At 44.1% G+C, this 15,000-nt stretch overlaps 2 protein-coding genes across 3 annotated transcripts in view; one reads left to right on the forward strand and one right to left on the reverse strand.

Moving 5' to 3' along the window:
* cep57l1 (centrosomal protein 57, like 1) overlaps nt 1-197 on the reverse strand; it is a 6,075-nt gene extending 5,878 nt beyond the window's left edge. Inside the window, exon 1 of the mRNA XM_030770839.1 lies at nt 177-197. Coding sequence (XP_030626699.1) covers nt 177-197 — 21 coding nt within the window. The remainder of the gene's footprint in view (nt 1-176) is intronic.
* Nucleotides 198-2,715: 2,518 nt separating this feature from the next.
* Nucleotides 2,716-15,000, forward strand: part of sesn1 (sestrin 1) — a 38,523-nt gene continuing 26,238 nt past the window's right edge. For both annotated transcript variants that reach the window (XM_030772859.1, XM_030772860.1), the window contains exon 1: nt 2,716-2,988. In XM_030772859.1, coding sequence (XP_030628719.1) covers nt 2,716-2,988 — 273 coding nt within the window. The remainder of the gene's footprint in view (nt 2,989-15,000) is intronic.

A 15,000-nucleotide genomic window follows, 5' to 3' on the forward strand; every position in this document is an offset into this window, starting at 1 on the left:
CAAAAATAATAAAAATGAAGCTACAGAATAAATAGTTTGTAAGAGTCGAAAGGTTTAACAGCATTCGTTCCACTGTTTTAACGTTACGCTAAACGCTCAACCGTCTAACTACAGATATTACGTTGTTTCGAAAAAAGATTATTATTCATTAAGTTATCAGATACTAGGACACGTACCTGATCTTGACATTGTTCCATTGCTGATTTGAGATGTTAAATAAATATAGACAATATTACTTCATTACGCAGACAACAGTAACAGATTCCCGTCCCTGAACGTCCGTTCCCACAGTTTAAATTTCCCTCCTCCTCTGCCGCCCGCCGTAGTTCCGCTTGCGTACTATTACATCTAACAACATGCTGACCTATGACACGGATACTTGTGCGTTTATTCATTTCTCGGGAGTTTGCTACCCTTTCTATAATGCCAGTCTGCTTCGTTGGCCAATTCTAAAAATAAATAACTTTCTAAAAATTTAAATATAAACACGAAAAAAGTAATATATCGATGCTGGCCTCAGCTCTTTTTCTTTTTGCATAAAAAAGTGCTCATATCTGTAAGAGTGATCTAAAGGCAGTTGTGGTGAATAAAGATGACTTTATAGATTATTTCATTTTTGTGTCTCCATTATTATCACTTACATGGTTTCATCTGTTGTACTATGATGAGTAAATGAATAATCTCTGTACGTATACAGAGTCGTATGTGATAACAGCCCAAATCATTCAATGTGGCCAAAGAAACAGGGTGCAAAGCCACCAACGGCCATTCCAGAGATCAGGAAGAGAAGCCAAGCCCTGGCAACAGTTTATCGTGTTTTGCGTTGTTGTGGACTGATGAAACTAAATAAAAAGAACTGCATCACGCGCCCATGCTCTCCATACAGACAGAATTCCCAAAATAATAATAATAATAATAATAATGAACATATACAATGCACACAGACACGTACTCAAGTAGAGATCGTTGGGGCAGATGCCATAGTTTGCAGAACTAACGGGATTCTCCCTCGGTTTGATCTTGGACAAATATGTCTACGAGTCTGTCTGCCTGCCTGCCTGTCTGTCTGTGCTATACACACCTTGCCATGTCATTAGGTATGTGACAGACCGTAATTGTTTCGCGCATGATCATACTGCAGCATTTCCAACGTACCACAAATGCAGCTTTTACGTCAGGCTCAAATCATATACACTACATAACACCTGTGCACGGATATATCCATTCAGTATCCAAATAAAAACTATTAATAAATGAATAATGACATTTTGTTGCTTTTCAACGTCTTTCAATACATATAAATGAATAACATTGCTGGCAGTTGGTGTTGTCGGGGCTAGCAGTTTCTCTTTGCACACATTTTGGCTGGTCAATCACCTGCATGAAAATAGGTTAGCAATATTTGATGATATCACGCTGGAATTTTTTAGATAAACAAGTTTGGGGGGGCTCAAGTAGTTAACGAAGGTCCCCACGTGGACAATGGAAGTTGTAGTTTTACGGTCAATCTTCTCGGCTCACAGGAACACGACCACTACTCTAAAAGCACTTCACTTCCCTGGCTCCCATGTACAATTCTCTTTGAAACGCCTACCTCGATCGTTGATTGGTGCTTAGCGTTTAGTGTCTACCTACCGTAGTCATGGTGCAATACTATTGGAGCATTGTACATGTCGATCATATGTTTACCCCAAAGTCGTGCTGCAATGTAGAGCGAACGGCTGAAATTTAGTAGCGCAGAGTGGAGACGTCCAAGGGAGCAAAGCCGATACGAAAGAATGTAAAATTCGTGAGTATTCGCAACTGACACCCCGTGTTCCACAGTTGTTTTTTATAATGGAATATACATGTAAGTTTTTAGCTGTCCAGGTTGAATTTACTTGCGTGTCGTGGTAGTTGTTGATAAGAGGGGCGATTGAATGGACCAGCTGGCTAGGAGAACTTCACCCTGCTGACACATTTTATCTTACATTAACTTGTTTTAAGTTGTTTGCCTTTTACATGTACTGGGTTTGTCTGATGAGTGGCTTTGCTTTAAATACTTTTAATGTAATGGACTTCGATAGGTTATGCTTATAAAGTAGCGGTCACCAGCAGTAGCTCGACCTGCCTCGTTCTTCATGCTCAGAAAGCAAGTTACTTCTGAAAAATATATGAATGTTCAGTATGTCATACATTTTTAAACCATTTTGCAGAGAGAAGATCGGCTGTCTGTGGTATTTTAGCTGAAGTTACACTGAAATGTCCTCATTTTGGCTGCTTTGTTTTTTTGTCCTAAATCCGAAGTGCCCGCGAGCACCGTCTCTAAGTGGAAAACATCTTGCGAATGGTGTCATCCACTCCGACACAATTTTACAAACATGTTAGTCTCTTTCAGTTTAACAAATTGGCATCTGTTTTGTGAGAAGCTATAAGCGAAACAAATTTATGTCGTCTATTATATAGCGCATGCCTCGCACAATACGTATAGCATTTTATGGGTTATAAATAACCGCCGCCGTCACCCACTCTAAACAACCTTGTTGTTTACAGCAATTCACTGTTGCAGTGTCAAGGCGTTCTGCCTTCGGCTGTTTAGAGAGCTAGAGCTTTTCCCCTGTGAATCACATTTGAGCAGTTTAATTAACCGCCGAATAGTTTACGTCTAACAAATCCATTTGCTCTGTTCCACACCGCACAGCTCTCCGGGAGAAAAAGATCAAGTGTATCAAAATGATGGCTGTCCAAGATGCAGCGGCAAGGTGGGATGCGTTGGGGAGCCGCGACGCTAGTTCCAGGGACGCGGCGATGGAGAACATTCACCAGGAGGTGATGAGAAGAGTAGAGGGCATTGGACCTATCCCAAAGGCGCCTTCTTCGCCTCCTGCCACGGCTACTGGGTTGGCCAGCGATCTCAACAACATCTTGGCGCGTGTTCTCATGCTTTCCAAGAGGTGTCCCTATTCAGACGTTAGAGAAAAATGCAAGAGGATTCTTAAGAGTGTTCAGGTGAGAGAGAGAGAGAGTTACCAGAACGTTAAAGATCCTTTTGAAAAATCGAAAGTTCCCAAAAGAGGCTAATATGCACTCACGTGTATTGCAGTATATGCAATTAATTACGTACACAGGAACTTGAGGTATAAGTGATCATGTTTTCGGCTTTTCTGGGATACTTGCACCTATCAAACTCATCCCTCTTATCAAAATGTGATTAACAGAAATAAGAGAATTTCAACCGACAGAAATGACATGCACAGATCTACGTAAAATGTGCCATTCATTTGCATTTAATAGCTTTATCTATATTTTTGCTCAGTGCCTCACAAAACGTCTTGTCTTCGCAAAACAGTAAATATACAAGGTCCACTTAACAAGTGAATGTCGTTTATAGTTCTCACCCTGAAGTAGGCCTGCAGTTTGACTGAGATGTGACGCTGTTCGATTCAGATCGCTCATAACATTCAGGAAGTCAAGTAGGGCTGGCGTCAGATCCAACATGAACAGAACAGTAAAGACAGCAGCATACATGTCATTGTCACGATGGTTGTCTTTTGTCATTTTTCTGCTGATATTCATCCATGAAAAAGAGCCAGAAAGAACCAGATTCAAAACGGTACAAACAAAATCGGTCGAAGGTAGGCCTACTTGCCTGCGTGCGTACCTCAGCGAGTGACTGAGTGTTAGGGCATGCATGCGCGGATGTGTTTTGTAGCTTGAAGTAGTGGAGAAGAGGGTATTTGTAGGGGGTTGGGAGTCGCTTGTCACTGGCTAAGATGACTAGGGTCACGGAGTTCACTTCTTGGGGGGTTAAAGAGGATCTGTAACAGTCTTCAGGCAGACAGACAGATGCTGTTGAAGGGTTTACTGAACCTTGTTCAGAATCGTGAGGGTTTTTCTTGGTTGTGCGTTCTGTCCATGTGTCTGTACTGAACTCACAGAGTGACAGAGTGGTGACATAATGCAGACGTGCTGTAGCCACGCACTCATCAGAAAAATGGTGCGTATTTGATGAGAGGAGTGAGGATGTTGATTAGGTGAAGTGTGAAGCTGGTGTGTGTGTGTGTGTGTGTGTGTGTGTGCCTGTGTAAATGTAAATGTGAGGAGGAGGACGTGGATTAGGAATAGTTATCCAAGAAGGGTTGGACTTGGCGCCTGGACTTGGCTGTAGATGCCTGAAGACATTTCACCTCTCATCCAAGAGGCCACTTCAGTTCTGACTGACAAGTTGGGAATCCCACGTATTTAACCTCTGTGGGGTCGCTGTCAAGGCCATTCAAGTCTAGGTTCCTTGGTGAAAGGCCACAGAACTGAGAAGGGCGCAGAACCAGCTACTGGACGAGAGAGTGAGACAGGTCCATTTCACCGTTGAAGCTTTGCATGGAAAGGTTGACTGTTTACTCCAGAAATGGACATCACATCTGCCCAGTGCAGTCTTAGAGAAGGTGACTGATTTCAACGAGAAGGCACAACTATCTCAACATTCCAGAAGCAAGGAAAGAGAAACAGAGAAATTCCAAACCTTACAGTCACAAGCCAGCAACACCAGGAAAACAGAAGAACTCGCCTGGAGGCAAAAGAAAGACAGTTCCACATTAGGTGATACATACGACGGACTGGAGAAGAACCTGTCAGACAGGCAACTTACCCAACCAGAGAAAGATGTCCTTGCCAAAGGATTGAACTTTACCATCACACCACAGTATCTACCTGTAATTGACCTCATTACAGCAACAGAATCAGCCATGAGGAAAAACAACCTCACAGAAACAGAGGCAGAACAGCTCAGGCTGAAGGTAATGGCAGCCCTTTCCAACGCTGAGGCGCCCCCTTCCAACCTCGCCATCCAGGAAAGGAAGCCTGTGGCATCACCGAGGAAGGACCAAAACATCACCATCCTACGGGCTGATAAATGAAGATGCACAGTAATCCTCAACACTACGGACTACCATGCCAAGGTTACCACGCTACTCAGTGACACTAATACATATGAAAAACCGAGGCAAGATCCCACCAGGGGATAGAAGAAGAAGGCCATAGAATGTTTACAACATCTACAGAAGGAGGAAAACATGAACCATGAACAGTATCATCGCTTGTATCCTGGAGAAGCTATCCCATGCATGAATGGGCTCCCCAAGGTTCACAAAGAAGGAGCCCTGCTCAGGTTCATCATCATCAGCATTAACTCGGTTACCTACAACATTGCTAAACATGTTGCTACCGTCTTAGCTCCTTTGGTTAATAACACTCCTTATCGTGTTCAAAAACTCCATGGACTTTGTGAACAAGGTTCAAGGATTGAAACTGGACCCAGATGAAACCATGGTGACCTATGATGTAACCTCATTGTTCATGTGCATGCCAACCATGGAGGCAGTGAAAACCGTAAGGCAGTGACTGCTACAGGACAACACCCTTAATAATAGAACCAACTTCAGCCTAGACCAGATATGCGAACTGCTGGACCTCTGTCTGAACACCACCTATTTCCAGTACAGAAGTGGGTTTTGCAAACAAAAGCATGGCTGTGCAATGAGCTCGCTGGTGTCTCCCATTGTGGCCAATCTCCACATGGAAGAAGCAGAAAGCAGAAAGCAGAGCCCTGAGCTCCTTCAGAGGAACAGCACCGAACCACTGGTTCAGATGCGTGGACGGCACATGGGTCACAATTAAAACCCAGGAAGTGCAAGCCTTCACAGAACACATTAATTCTGTGGACAGTGACATCAAGTTCACACAAGAAGTCGTCAAGAACAGCAGCTTGGCTTTCTTGGATTGTGCAGTACACATTGAAGTATACACGAAGCCCACACATACAGACCAATACTTACTCTTTGACTCTCACCACGCACTAGAACATAAGCTAGGAGTTGTCAGAATCCTGCACCACCGAGCTGATAATGCGCCAACAAGTGCCCAGGCCTGAGAGAAGGAGCACAAACACCTGAAGGATGCACTTAAAGCTAGTGGATACCCCAACTGGACCTTTGTGAAAACAGCCACAAGATCCAGGAGCAACAGCAACATTGCGGGTGGTGAAGAACAGAAGAATAAACGAAACAGCGTCGTCATCCCATACGTGTCTGGAGTGTCTGAGAAACTCAGGAGGATCCTCAACAAGCACCGCATCCCTCTGTTTTTCAAACCCAGCAACGCACTCAGGCAGAAACTGGTCCATCCGAAAGACCGCACAGCCAAACACAAGAAAAGCAACCTAGTGCATGAAGTCCATTGCCGCAAGGAATGCACAGACTTATACAACGGTGAAACGAAACAACATTTAAAGAGACGCATGGCTCAGCACAGGAAGGTCAACTCCTCAGGTCAAGACTCAGCAGTGTACCTACACCTGAAGGACAAGGGACACTTCTTTGAGAACAACAATGTACATATTTTGAATGGGAAAGACAGGTGGTTTGAAAGAGGGGTGAAGGAGCTACGTTAACGTAGAGAAACCATCTCTCAACAGAGGAGGAGGTCTATGACACCACTTATCACCCACCTACAATACTGTCCTTTCATTCCTGCCCAGGACATTTAACAACCATTCACACCTGGACACAGGTGACTCCAACGACCCTAACGACTGTCGTTACAATCAACCAGGAGAACTAACAAACCAAGAGACATGAATGGCCTTGACAATGACCCCACAGAGGTTAAATACGCGGGATCCCCCACCAGTCAGTCAGAACTGAAGAAGCCTCATGGATGAGAGGTGAAACGTCTTCAAGTATCTACAACCAAGTCCAGGCGGCCTCAACTTAACCCTTCTTGGATAACCATGACCTGGATGACCGAGAATCTTCACAGACATTTGTAAAACAGTTGCAAAATCGATTTTAGAGAAATACGTAGGGATTTTTTTTTTCTAACAGTGCTACTGCTCTTCAGTATTGTGTGTGTTTATTTGTTCTGGTGTGAAAAATGCCTAAAAATCCCTAAATCCAGTAATGATTTTATTTTTTTCTACACATGCGTGTTCAGTTTGAGTGCTAGCGTAAAGCACTGTTTCCCAGTTCCTGCTTCCAGGAAGCAGACAACTCGGTGCATGTTATTTCTCACTCTGCTCTGACATGCCCGTTTCTGCTAATCAAGGGCTGGATACTGAGCAGGTGAGCTGAGTCAGATGTAAAACAAACCCGACACGAGAGGAGAACGTGGAACTTCAGGAGAAAGGAGCGGAAAACGCTGTCAGCGAGACGCATTGCCCCGACGGTGGTTTGGACGCAAGCAGGCGGTGGCGTCTGTTATTCCGCGTCTGTTTCGTGTGTAAAGGTCTGAAGACGTTATTTTAAATTGATGAGTTTATTCTATGTTTTCGATGGGACTTCTACCGTAGAACACGTCTGGTCATCGGTAGATGAATCGGGCGAGAGAGTGCGCGGGTGGAGGGCGAACAGAGAGGAGAGGAGGTCTGTGCCCAGATAGCATCAGAATTAAAGCCATATGTACAATGTTCAATAAAAAAAAAAAGCGATTTTCTTTTAAATAAAGTCTTAATCATTTTTGTCATGGTAATAGAATCGCTCTTTTATCCTGCCGCGTGCAATTCGGAGAACTCGGACGAGAGCTGAACCAGACTCGGAAAAAGCCGTACAAACAGAGGAGGAATTCCTTTGATTTCTAAATCATAATGGCGTTCGAATGGTCGTCCCTTATTCCAGGAGGCTGTAGTATTTTTCTGGATTTTTCTTTCCCGGTCTCTTTAGTGAGCATTTCTGCTTGGTTGGCTTTAATGTTAAAGTGAGTTTAATGTTATATGCGCTATGAGATGTTTTGAGTTATTGTTGTTGTCGTTTAAGTTTGGCTCAGCTGGTAGATTAATGAACATGGATATGTTAATAATTTATACAGAGTGTCACATCAGTTCATCTCTGGCCCAGCAAGGGACTCAGTTTTTGCCAGGTCAAATCAGTGAAGCCAACTTATTTATTTATTTATTCATTCTAACTTATTTATCTTACTGCAGTAGTATAGGATGGGATGTACAGTAGCTAAGAAGGCCAAACGTCCATAACAGCTATTTTCAGATGTATTCAACTGTATTCAAATTTTGGAATCTTGATGCAGTCCTTGTCAGGTGACTCTAATACAACTCCCTTCTTGATTTATATTTTTTTTTCCCCATTTCAAATCCCAGTTGTTCTCTTAAGTTGGGAATGACGAATTTAAGTTCTCTCCAGCCGCCGCCACGTGTGCGTGCGTGTTTCATTCTTCATCTCGACGTTGTGTTCTCTCAGGGACGTTTGTGTATGTTGTGTATGCGTTTGTGTATGTGTATTGTTGAGTCTGCTTTGAGAGCTTGACGCGTGAATTCTCTTGTGATCGGCTTGCTTCTTTCAGGTTTCGAGGGAGCCTGTGTCTTCCCATTTAGTCATCAGGATGTTGGATGTGTTTTTTTTTTTTTCCCCCTTGTTTGGGTGTTTTGGTTGTCGTGGCTTATTGACCCTCTCTTCTCCGCCGTAGGAGAGAGAGGGGAGCAGACTGCTCTTAGATCCAGGATTATGACACAACGGCAAGCCGCTTCTCAAATGAGGTCAAACTCATGGAACCGTGGAGAAAAAAAAATTGAAAACGACCTTTGACCCAGTAACAGGCACACAGACACACACACACACACACACACACACATACGTCTCAAGCAAGGGTATTATGTAAAGCTTGGGAAATGAAGAAAGCGATCTGAAGCGAGCCTTGTTTCCACACCATTTCCATAATTATATGTTTATAGTGCACTGCTCTGCTCCACACGCACTCGCCAACACACATATACACACACACACACACACACACACACATATATGTCCATGCACTCTCAGAAACATATGTACAGCAATGTATGTGTCACTTCATGTTCTGTAGTGTATTTGTCTTTTGAGTTTTTCGAGGAGGTTGTGTGTGAGAGCCTTTATTTTGAGCATGTGAAAGAAAAACTGTGTTTCTGTATGTGTGTGTTTTTGTGTATGTGTCTGTGTGTGTGTGTCTGTGTGTGTGTGTCTGTGTGTCTGTGTGTGTGTGTCTGTGTGTGTGTGTGTGTGTGATCGGAAAGAAAGACAGATATAGGTCAGTCATTCTTGGCAGAACACACAAATGATTACAATAACACTGCCCAGTTTGGACCCGGGCTTAAAATCAGACACATTTCTCGTCCAGAACAATGTCGTCAGTTTTTTTTTTTCTTTTAAGCGTTTCTCTCTGTGAGTAATCCGTGGTTAGAGTTCAGTATGGACAGCATGACTGGGACTCTGTTCATAATATTGATATTTATACTCCAGCATCCGTGGCTGGACAGTCTCGTCAAAACCGTGACAGAGGTAATCGACCTAAGGGCAGAGTCACCTCCAAACACGGTCGGTAACGGACGGTTTGTTTCATTTCCGTAATGTTTTCATGTTGCAGAAAGGCACCAAACCATGCTTTAGAAAAAAAAAAAAAAAAAGAACGAGAAAAGGAAAAAAAAAAAAAAAGAACAGAATTCCACACACATTTGCACTGCACATTTATTTTATGATTTCTGGGAAGAGAGAACGGCTTGGAGGCACGACGGTCGTGACGCGGGTTCTCCACAACACGCCGGAGAACCGTACTGGACCTTACAGCATTCCTCCTGCCATTTCTGCCAGTGTTGAGGGTTGAGTTTCCACTTTCCAGGATTTGTTTTTCTTTCTCTTCTTTCTTTCTTTCTTTCTTTCTTTCTTTCTTTCTTTCTTTCTTTCTTTCTCTTCTTTCTTTCTTTCTTTCTTTCTTCGCTGAGGGGACATAGTAGCCTCGGAGAACCAGTGTGTTTGTGTGTGTGTGAGCACAGGTTGCCCTCAGGCCTGTAATTAGCCAGAGGCCTGACAGGACCGTCTACAACCAAAGCCGGTCATGTTTAGAATGAGGGAGGGGCAGTTGCCATGACACCCATGGCATTGGGGGTAGGGGGTTTGTAGGGAGGGAGCAGTACAGTGGTAGAGGAGAGATGGGGAGGCTGGGAGGTGTTTGTGAGGGGGGAGGGGGGGGAGGAGGACATGCACACCACAGAGAAGAATAGCAGAAAACTTATTTTTGGCTGTGGGCAGCAGGAGAGAGGGAGAGGAGGAGGAGGAGAGAGAGAGAGAGAGAGAGGGAGAGAGAGAGAGAGAGAGACAGAAAAACGAGGGAGTTGTTTGTAAGTCTAAGAGTGTCCTGCAGAGAGGAGGAAAAAAATGGAACATTGAAAGAGAGGAGGTGGGATAGGAGGGGAGAGAGAGAGAGAGAGAGAGAGAGAGAGAACATGATAGAGACAAACACATACGCCCTCTGACATGTGGAAAAGTACAGAGAGCCCCGTTATTTTCTCCAGAGAAGGGAAAGGGGGTGCAAGACCAGTGGTGTGTGTGTGTTTGTGTGTGTGTGTGTGTGTGTGTGTGTGTGTGCCAGAGGGGTGGGTGGGAGGGAGGGTAATTTATCCCTGGAAAACTCTAGCAGTTCCAGGGAAGGAGGAATGGCTCTTTTCCAAGAGAATGAGTCTACGTGGATAGCCAACAGAAGCCATAAAACACCCAGGACAGCACGTTGGCCCCTCTCTGTACACACAGCGCACACACACACACTCACACACATGCCTGCTGAACACTTCATACATTTATATAAACTCAACAATATATAGATCGGCTGTTGATTCCCTCACTCTCTCTGTCTTTCTCTCTCTCTCTCTCCCTCTCTCTCTCTCCCTCTCCCTCTGTCTCTCTGACTCTCACACACACTCACTCATTCACTCACTCACTCACTCGTTCTCTCTTTGTTGGAGTCTTGGCTTGAAGATTGCTTTTGAGGAAAGCTCCCCCACTGACCTGAACAAACAGATCATCTGTCAGGGAGAAAGAGAGAGAGAGAGAGAGAGAGAGAGAAAACAAGGAAGACAAATGAGCAGAGCTAGAGTGAGAAGAATCAGAGGCCTGAGGAAAAAAAAGAAGAAGACTACAGGGATGGGTGAATTTCTAGACTGTTAAGGAGACATGCAGAGAGAGAGAGAGAGAGAGAGAGAGAAAGAACAAGAAAGTGCGTGTATGTGTGTGTGTGTTGTGTTGTGTTGTGTTGTAGCCTCATGCCCTGCGTGGATCAGATTACAGTCCATCTGTTGTTGATTAATTTGATAGAATGCATGTAGAGCCACAGACATGGGTCCTTAAGGGATTTGATTTGGGAATAACAAAATAAAACCATCCCCAATAAAAGCCTGTTATGCAACTGTGCTGCGCTCTCCAGGTCCCGTCGGTTAAAGAGGAAAACCTGCAGAATTTTACCCACCACCCTCTTGTCTGTGACCAGCCGCTTTTGTCTAGCTAACCCTAGATATAGTCGATATTTTTGACCTAATCTAATATATGGACTGTTTCAGGATTTTCCTTATCTGTTTATTTGATTAAGTCGTTTGTTTATTTTTGTTCTCAAAAAACGAGAATGCCCGTTCCCCGCTCAGAGCCTTCTCTGCAAAACAAGAGCACTTAACTTCAACTCACCAGCAAGGGGTGCTGTTTGCCTGACAGAGAAATCGACTTGTGTAATTGCAACAGCGGAAATTTCCATGTGCTGACCTGAACGCTCACAGGGCCATATGAGAGTGTGTGTGTGTGTTTTTGTGTGTGTGTGTGAGTGCGTGTTTTTTTTTTTTCTTTTCTTCTCCGCGAAGTTTGCTTCTTTAGGCTTGGGTCGTCTAACAAACATACTTGGAGTGTGTCCAAAATAGCTGCCGTGTTCAGAGCTGGCTATATGAGGCCTCAGGATCAGATAGCAAAACAAGCCTGTGTGTATAGATATGTGTGTATACACACAGTGTACGGGCAAAACACACCGACTGCGCTCGGGCATGTGATCTTTGCCTTGTTTTCCAAGTTCAGTTGGGTAAATAAGGACCAGTTGTATAAAGGAGACTGTAGTGGGTGTGTGTGTATGTGTGACTGTGTGGGGCGCGCACACGGACGTGGATCTCCTGAAACTGTAAGGGAGAGGCTTTCCCTGCGTCAGGGTCGCGGGCGGGCGGGGAGGGGGGTATGGGGGTCACAAGTTTGAAAAGGTCACTTATGTATGTGCTCTATAACAGAGGTGGGATGGATAGAAGGATGGATGGATGGATGGATGGAGAGACAAAATTCAAAACAGGGTCAGGCTGAGCTCAGTCTCTGTTTTCACACTCTGACCACAGAGTGTTGTTGGGAATTCACTGTATTCAAATGACAGCCAAGAGCCTGTTTGACCAAACCAAGCCACACAGCCACACTCCTCACATGTGTTTGAGATATTGAGATGTTATCCGTTTAAAAGTTGCTATTCTGAAGTCTAACACAAAACTTTTTTTTATATATATATATATATATATAATATGCAAATATTTCATACAACAGCTGTACATGTGTATTTCCATCGAGGGTTTTGGTTTTGAGGCGTTAGATACCGGTGTGGATGCCGCATTTACGAAGAATTTATTTGTTTGTTGATCGACAGAAGCCAAGAGAGGGTGTTTTTTTTTTTTTGGAGAGATCAGTGGCGGCTGGTCAGCTGGAAACAGAGGAGGAACAAACCTCCCCTTTAAATCTGTCATCAATCTCCACCTGTTCCCGGAAATCCGCCTCGATTAGCAATAAAATGAACGATTTGCAGAATAATTAACACCAGTTGCATTAAATAGAGTAAATGATGACCAATGTCATTTCGTGATAGAATTATTTCTCTTTACTGAACTGCGTAGCAATTCTTGTATTTATGGATAATTGAACGTTTCGCCCTCTGCCCGACGTCAAGGAATATTAATGTCAAATGTCCTTGTCTGATTTGCTAGATGCTGCCGTTTAAATGCTCCCGAAACACCGTGGATTGTCTTAAAGCTTGCATGCTATGGCGAAAGCTACGGCGTGAAATTGTTTAACGAGGATGGCAGTTATCTCAGTACGTATTGGAAAACTAATCCCTCAACGTGTTTTACATTGTAGCTTTCTTGTGTTACGAAATTCAGATTTAACAAACGGGAGCGAAGTCACTGAAATTGATCTCAATATCTCAGAATAACCTTTTAAGTTAGGAAAAACAGGACATTTTGTCTGTGTAACACGTCAGTGTTGAGTCCAATGTACAATAAAGTTTAGCTCTCAGGCCTCAACTAGTTTGCGAAAAATGGTAATTCTGTCGCGCGGCACAGTTGGGCGGTGGGTAGGTCTCGGGTTCGATTCCGAACCAGGCGGCCAGGGTCCTTTTTGTGTGGAGTTTGCATGTTCTCCCTGTGTCTGCATGGGTTTCCTCTTGGAGCTCCGGTTTCCTCCCACAGTCCAAAGACATGCAGGTTAGGTGAATTGGAGAATAGGTGAACTGGAGACGCTAAATTGCCCCCGTGATACGAATGCGTGTGTGAGTGTGTTTGTCTGTGTGTCTGCCCTGCGATGGACTGGTAACCTGACCAGGGTGTTTCCCTGCCTTTCGCCCTGATTAGCATAAGCGTCTTAGATAATGAGTGAGTGAGAATGGGTAACTCTATCACAAAATGATACTGGTGTTAATTATTCTGCATATCGTTAGTTTCATTGGTAATCACAATGAATTAACAGGAGTAGGTTGGAATTAATGATAGATTTAAAGGGGAGGTTTGTTCCTCCTCCGTTTTCGGCTCACCAGCCGCCACTGGGAACGATATGATCTGTCGAACTGACCAGAGATCAGCTCTCTGAGCAACCAGGATCCAGTCTCTCCAACAGGTTATCTGATTGTGATCTGATTGGTCTGTTTCCGGAAACAACAGGTCATCTCATTGTGATCTGATCGGTCAGTTCCGGAAACTTTTTAGCCTCACGTACATAACACTCACAACTACTGGGGTGATGGAGTTGAAGCTGGTCTGGAAGTTGGTCTAGGTGTAAACGTTGTGCCTGATTTGATATGTTGAGCTTTCATCTTTCTATGACACCCAGACGAATGGTCAAAATCCTCCTGACCAGAGGGAAAACCACCTCAGAACTCGGCCCCCCGGAACCAGGTCTTTGTTGCCTCACCATTAGAGCAGAGATGCGTGTGCTGCATCTTTACCACTCAGATGTCTGGGTGGGAGATTTTTGGGTGGTGCCGTATTGGTCGTAGCAGTTTCGGTGACGGTTGGTGTCGGGTCTGGCAGAAGGCGAAGCGCCACGTGAGTGTTGGCGGCACGTGCCGCAAAAAACCCACGTGCACACGGACTCGAAGAGGAAACAGTGAGGTTCCTCATCTCAGAATTAACCGTGAGACGAAAAAAAACGAAAAAAAAAAACGGAAACCACGAAAGGAGGACTGTGAAAAGAAGAACAGAAATAGACTTAGTGGTTGAGCTGACTGTGAAGAAAAGGAAAAAAACAAACAAAAAAACAAAAACAGATTTTTTTTTTTAACGCGTGTCAAGCAGACTAGTCCGTGACGGGCCTTCGGGAGATGCCCTGAAACGTGTCTTAGACGTTGTTTCGAGCCAAAACTAAGGAGACACCTTGAAACACCTCTTAGAGGCCTTCTCGAGCCCAAAAGAACATCTTTTCAACAGCTTAGGGAAAACCAGATATGGCACAGTTCGAGAAGGTTTCAGTGTTTCCAACTGCGTCCACCTGGAGAGCATCCAGTCCAGCAAATTGAACTTCAAAAGATCTGAAACATCTTCATTCGAGAATAGTTGTCCTAGTTTGTGCTTGAAGGCTTGCATATGTGGAAGTGTGTAGTATATTAGGAAGGGTTTTAACTCTGATTGGACATGCCACTGAAGACTTGAGTTCGATCTATTTTTCTCATAGATTTTATTTTTTCTTTCCTGTTAATGGAATTTTACTGTGTTTGTATCTGTCATTCATTGACCCCAAAGGCTACATTTACAGTGACCTCTTTCACAATGGTCTGAATTCCTTCAGCTGTGCCCATAGCACACACTCACACACACACACACACACACACTGAGACACACACATATCTTGTCCTGATGTCATTACTAAGCAACAAGCTGATAATAACAAGTTCAGAAAAAAAAGGAAAATATCTGCCCATCTGGGGATGGGC

This window comes from Chanos chanos, chromosome 4 (genome assembly GCF_902362185.1).
Source record: "Chanos chanos chromosome 4, fChaCha1.1, whole genome shotgun sequence".
Lineage (NCBI taxonomy): Eukaryota > Metazoa > Chordata > Actinopteri > Gonorynchiformes > Chanidae > Chanos > Chanos chanos.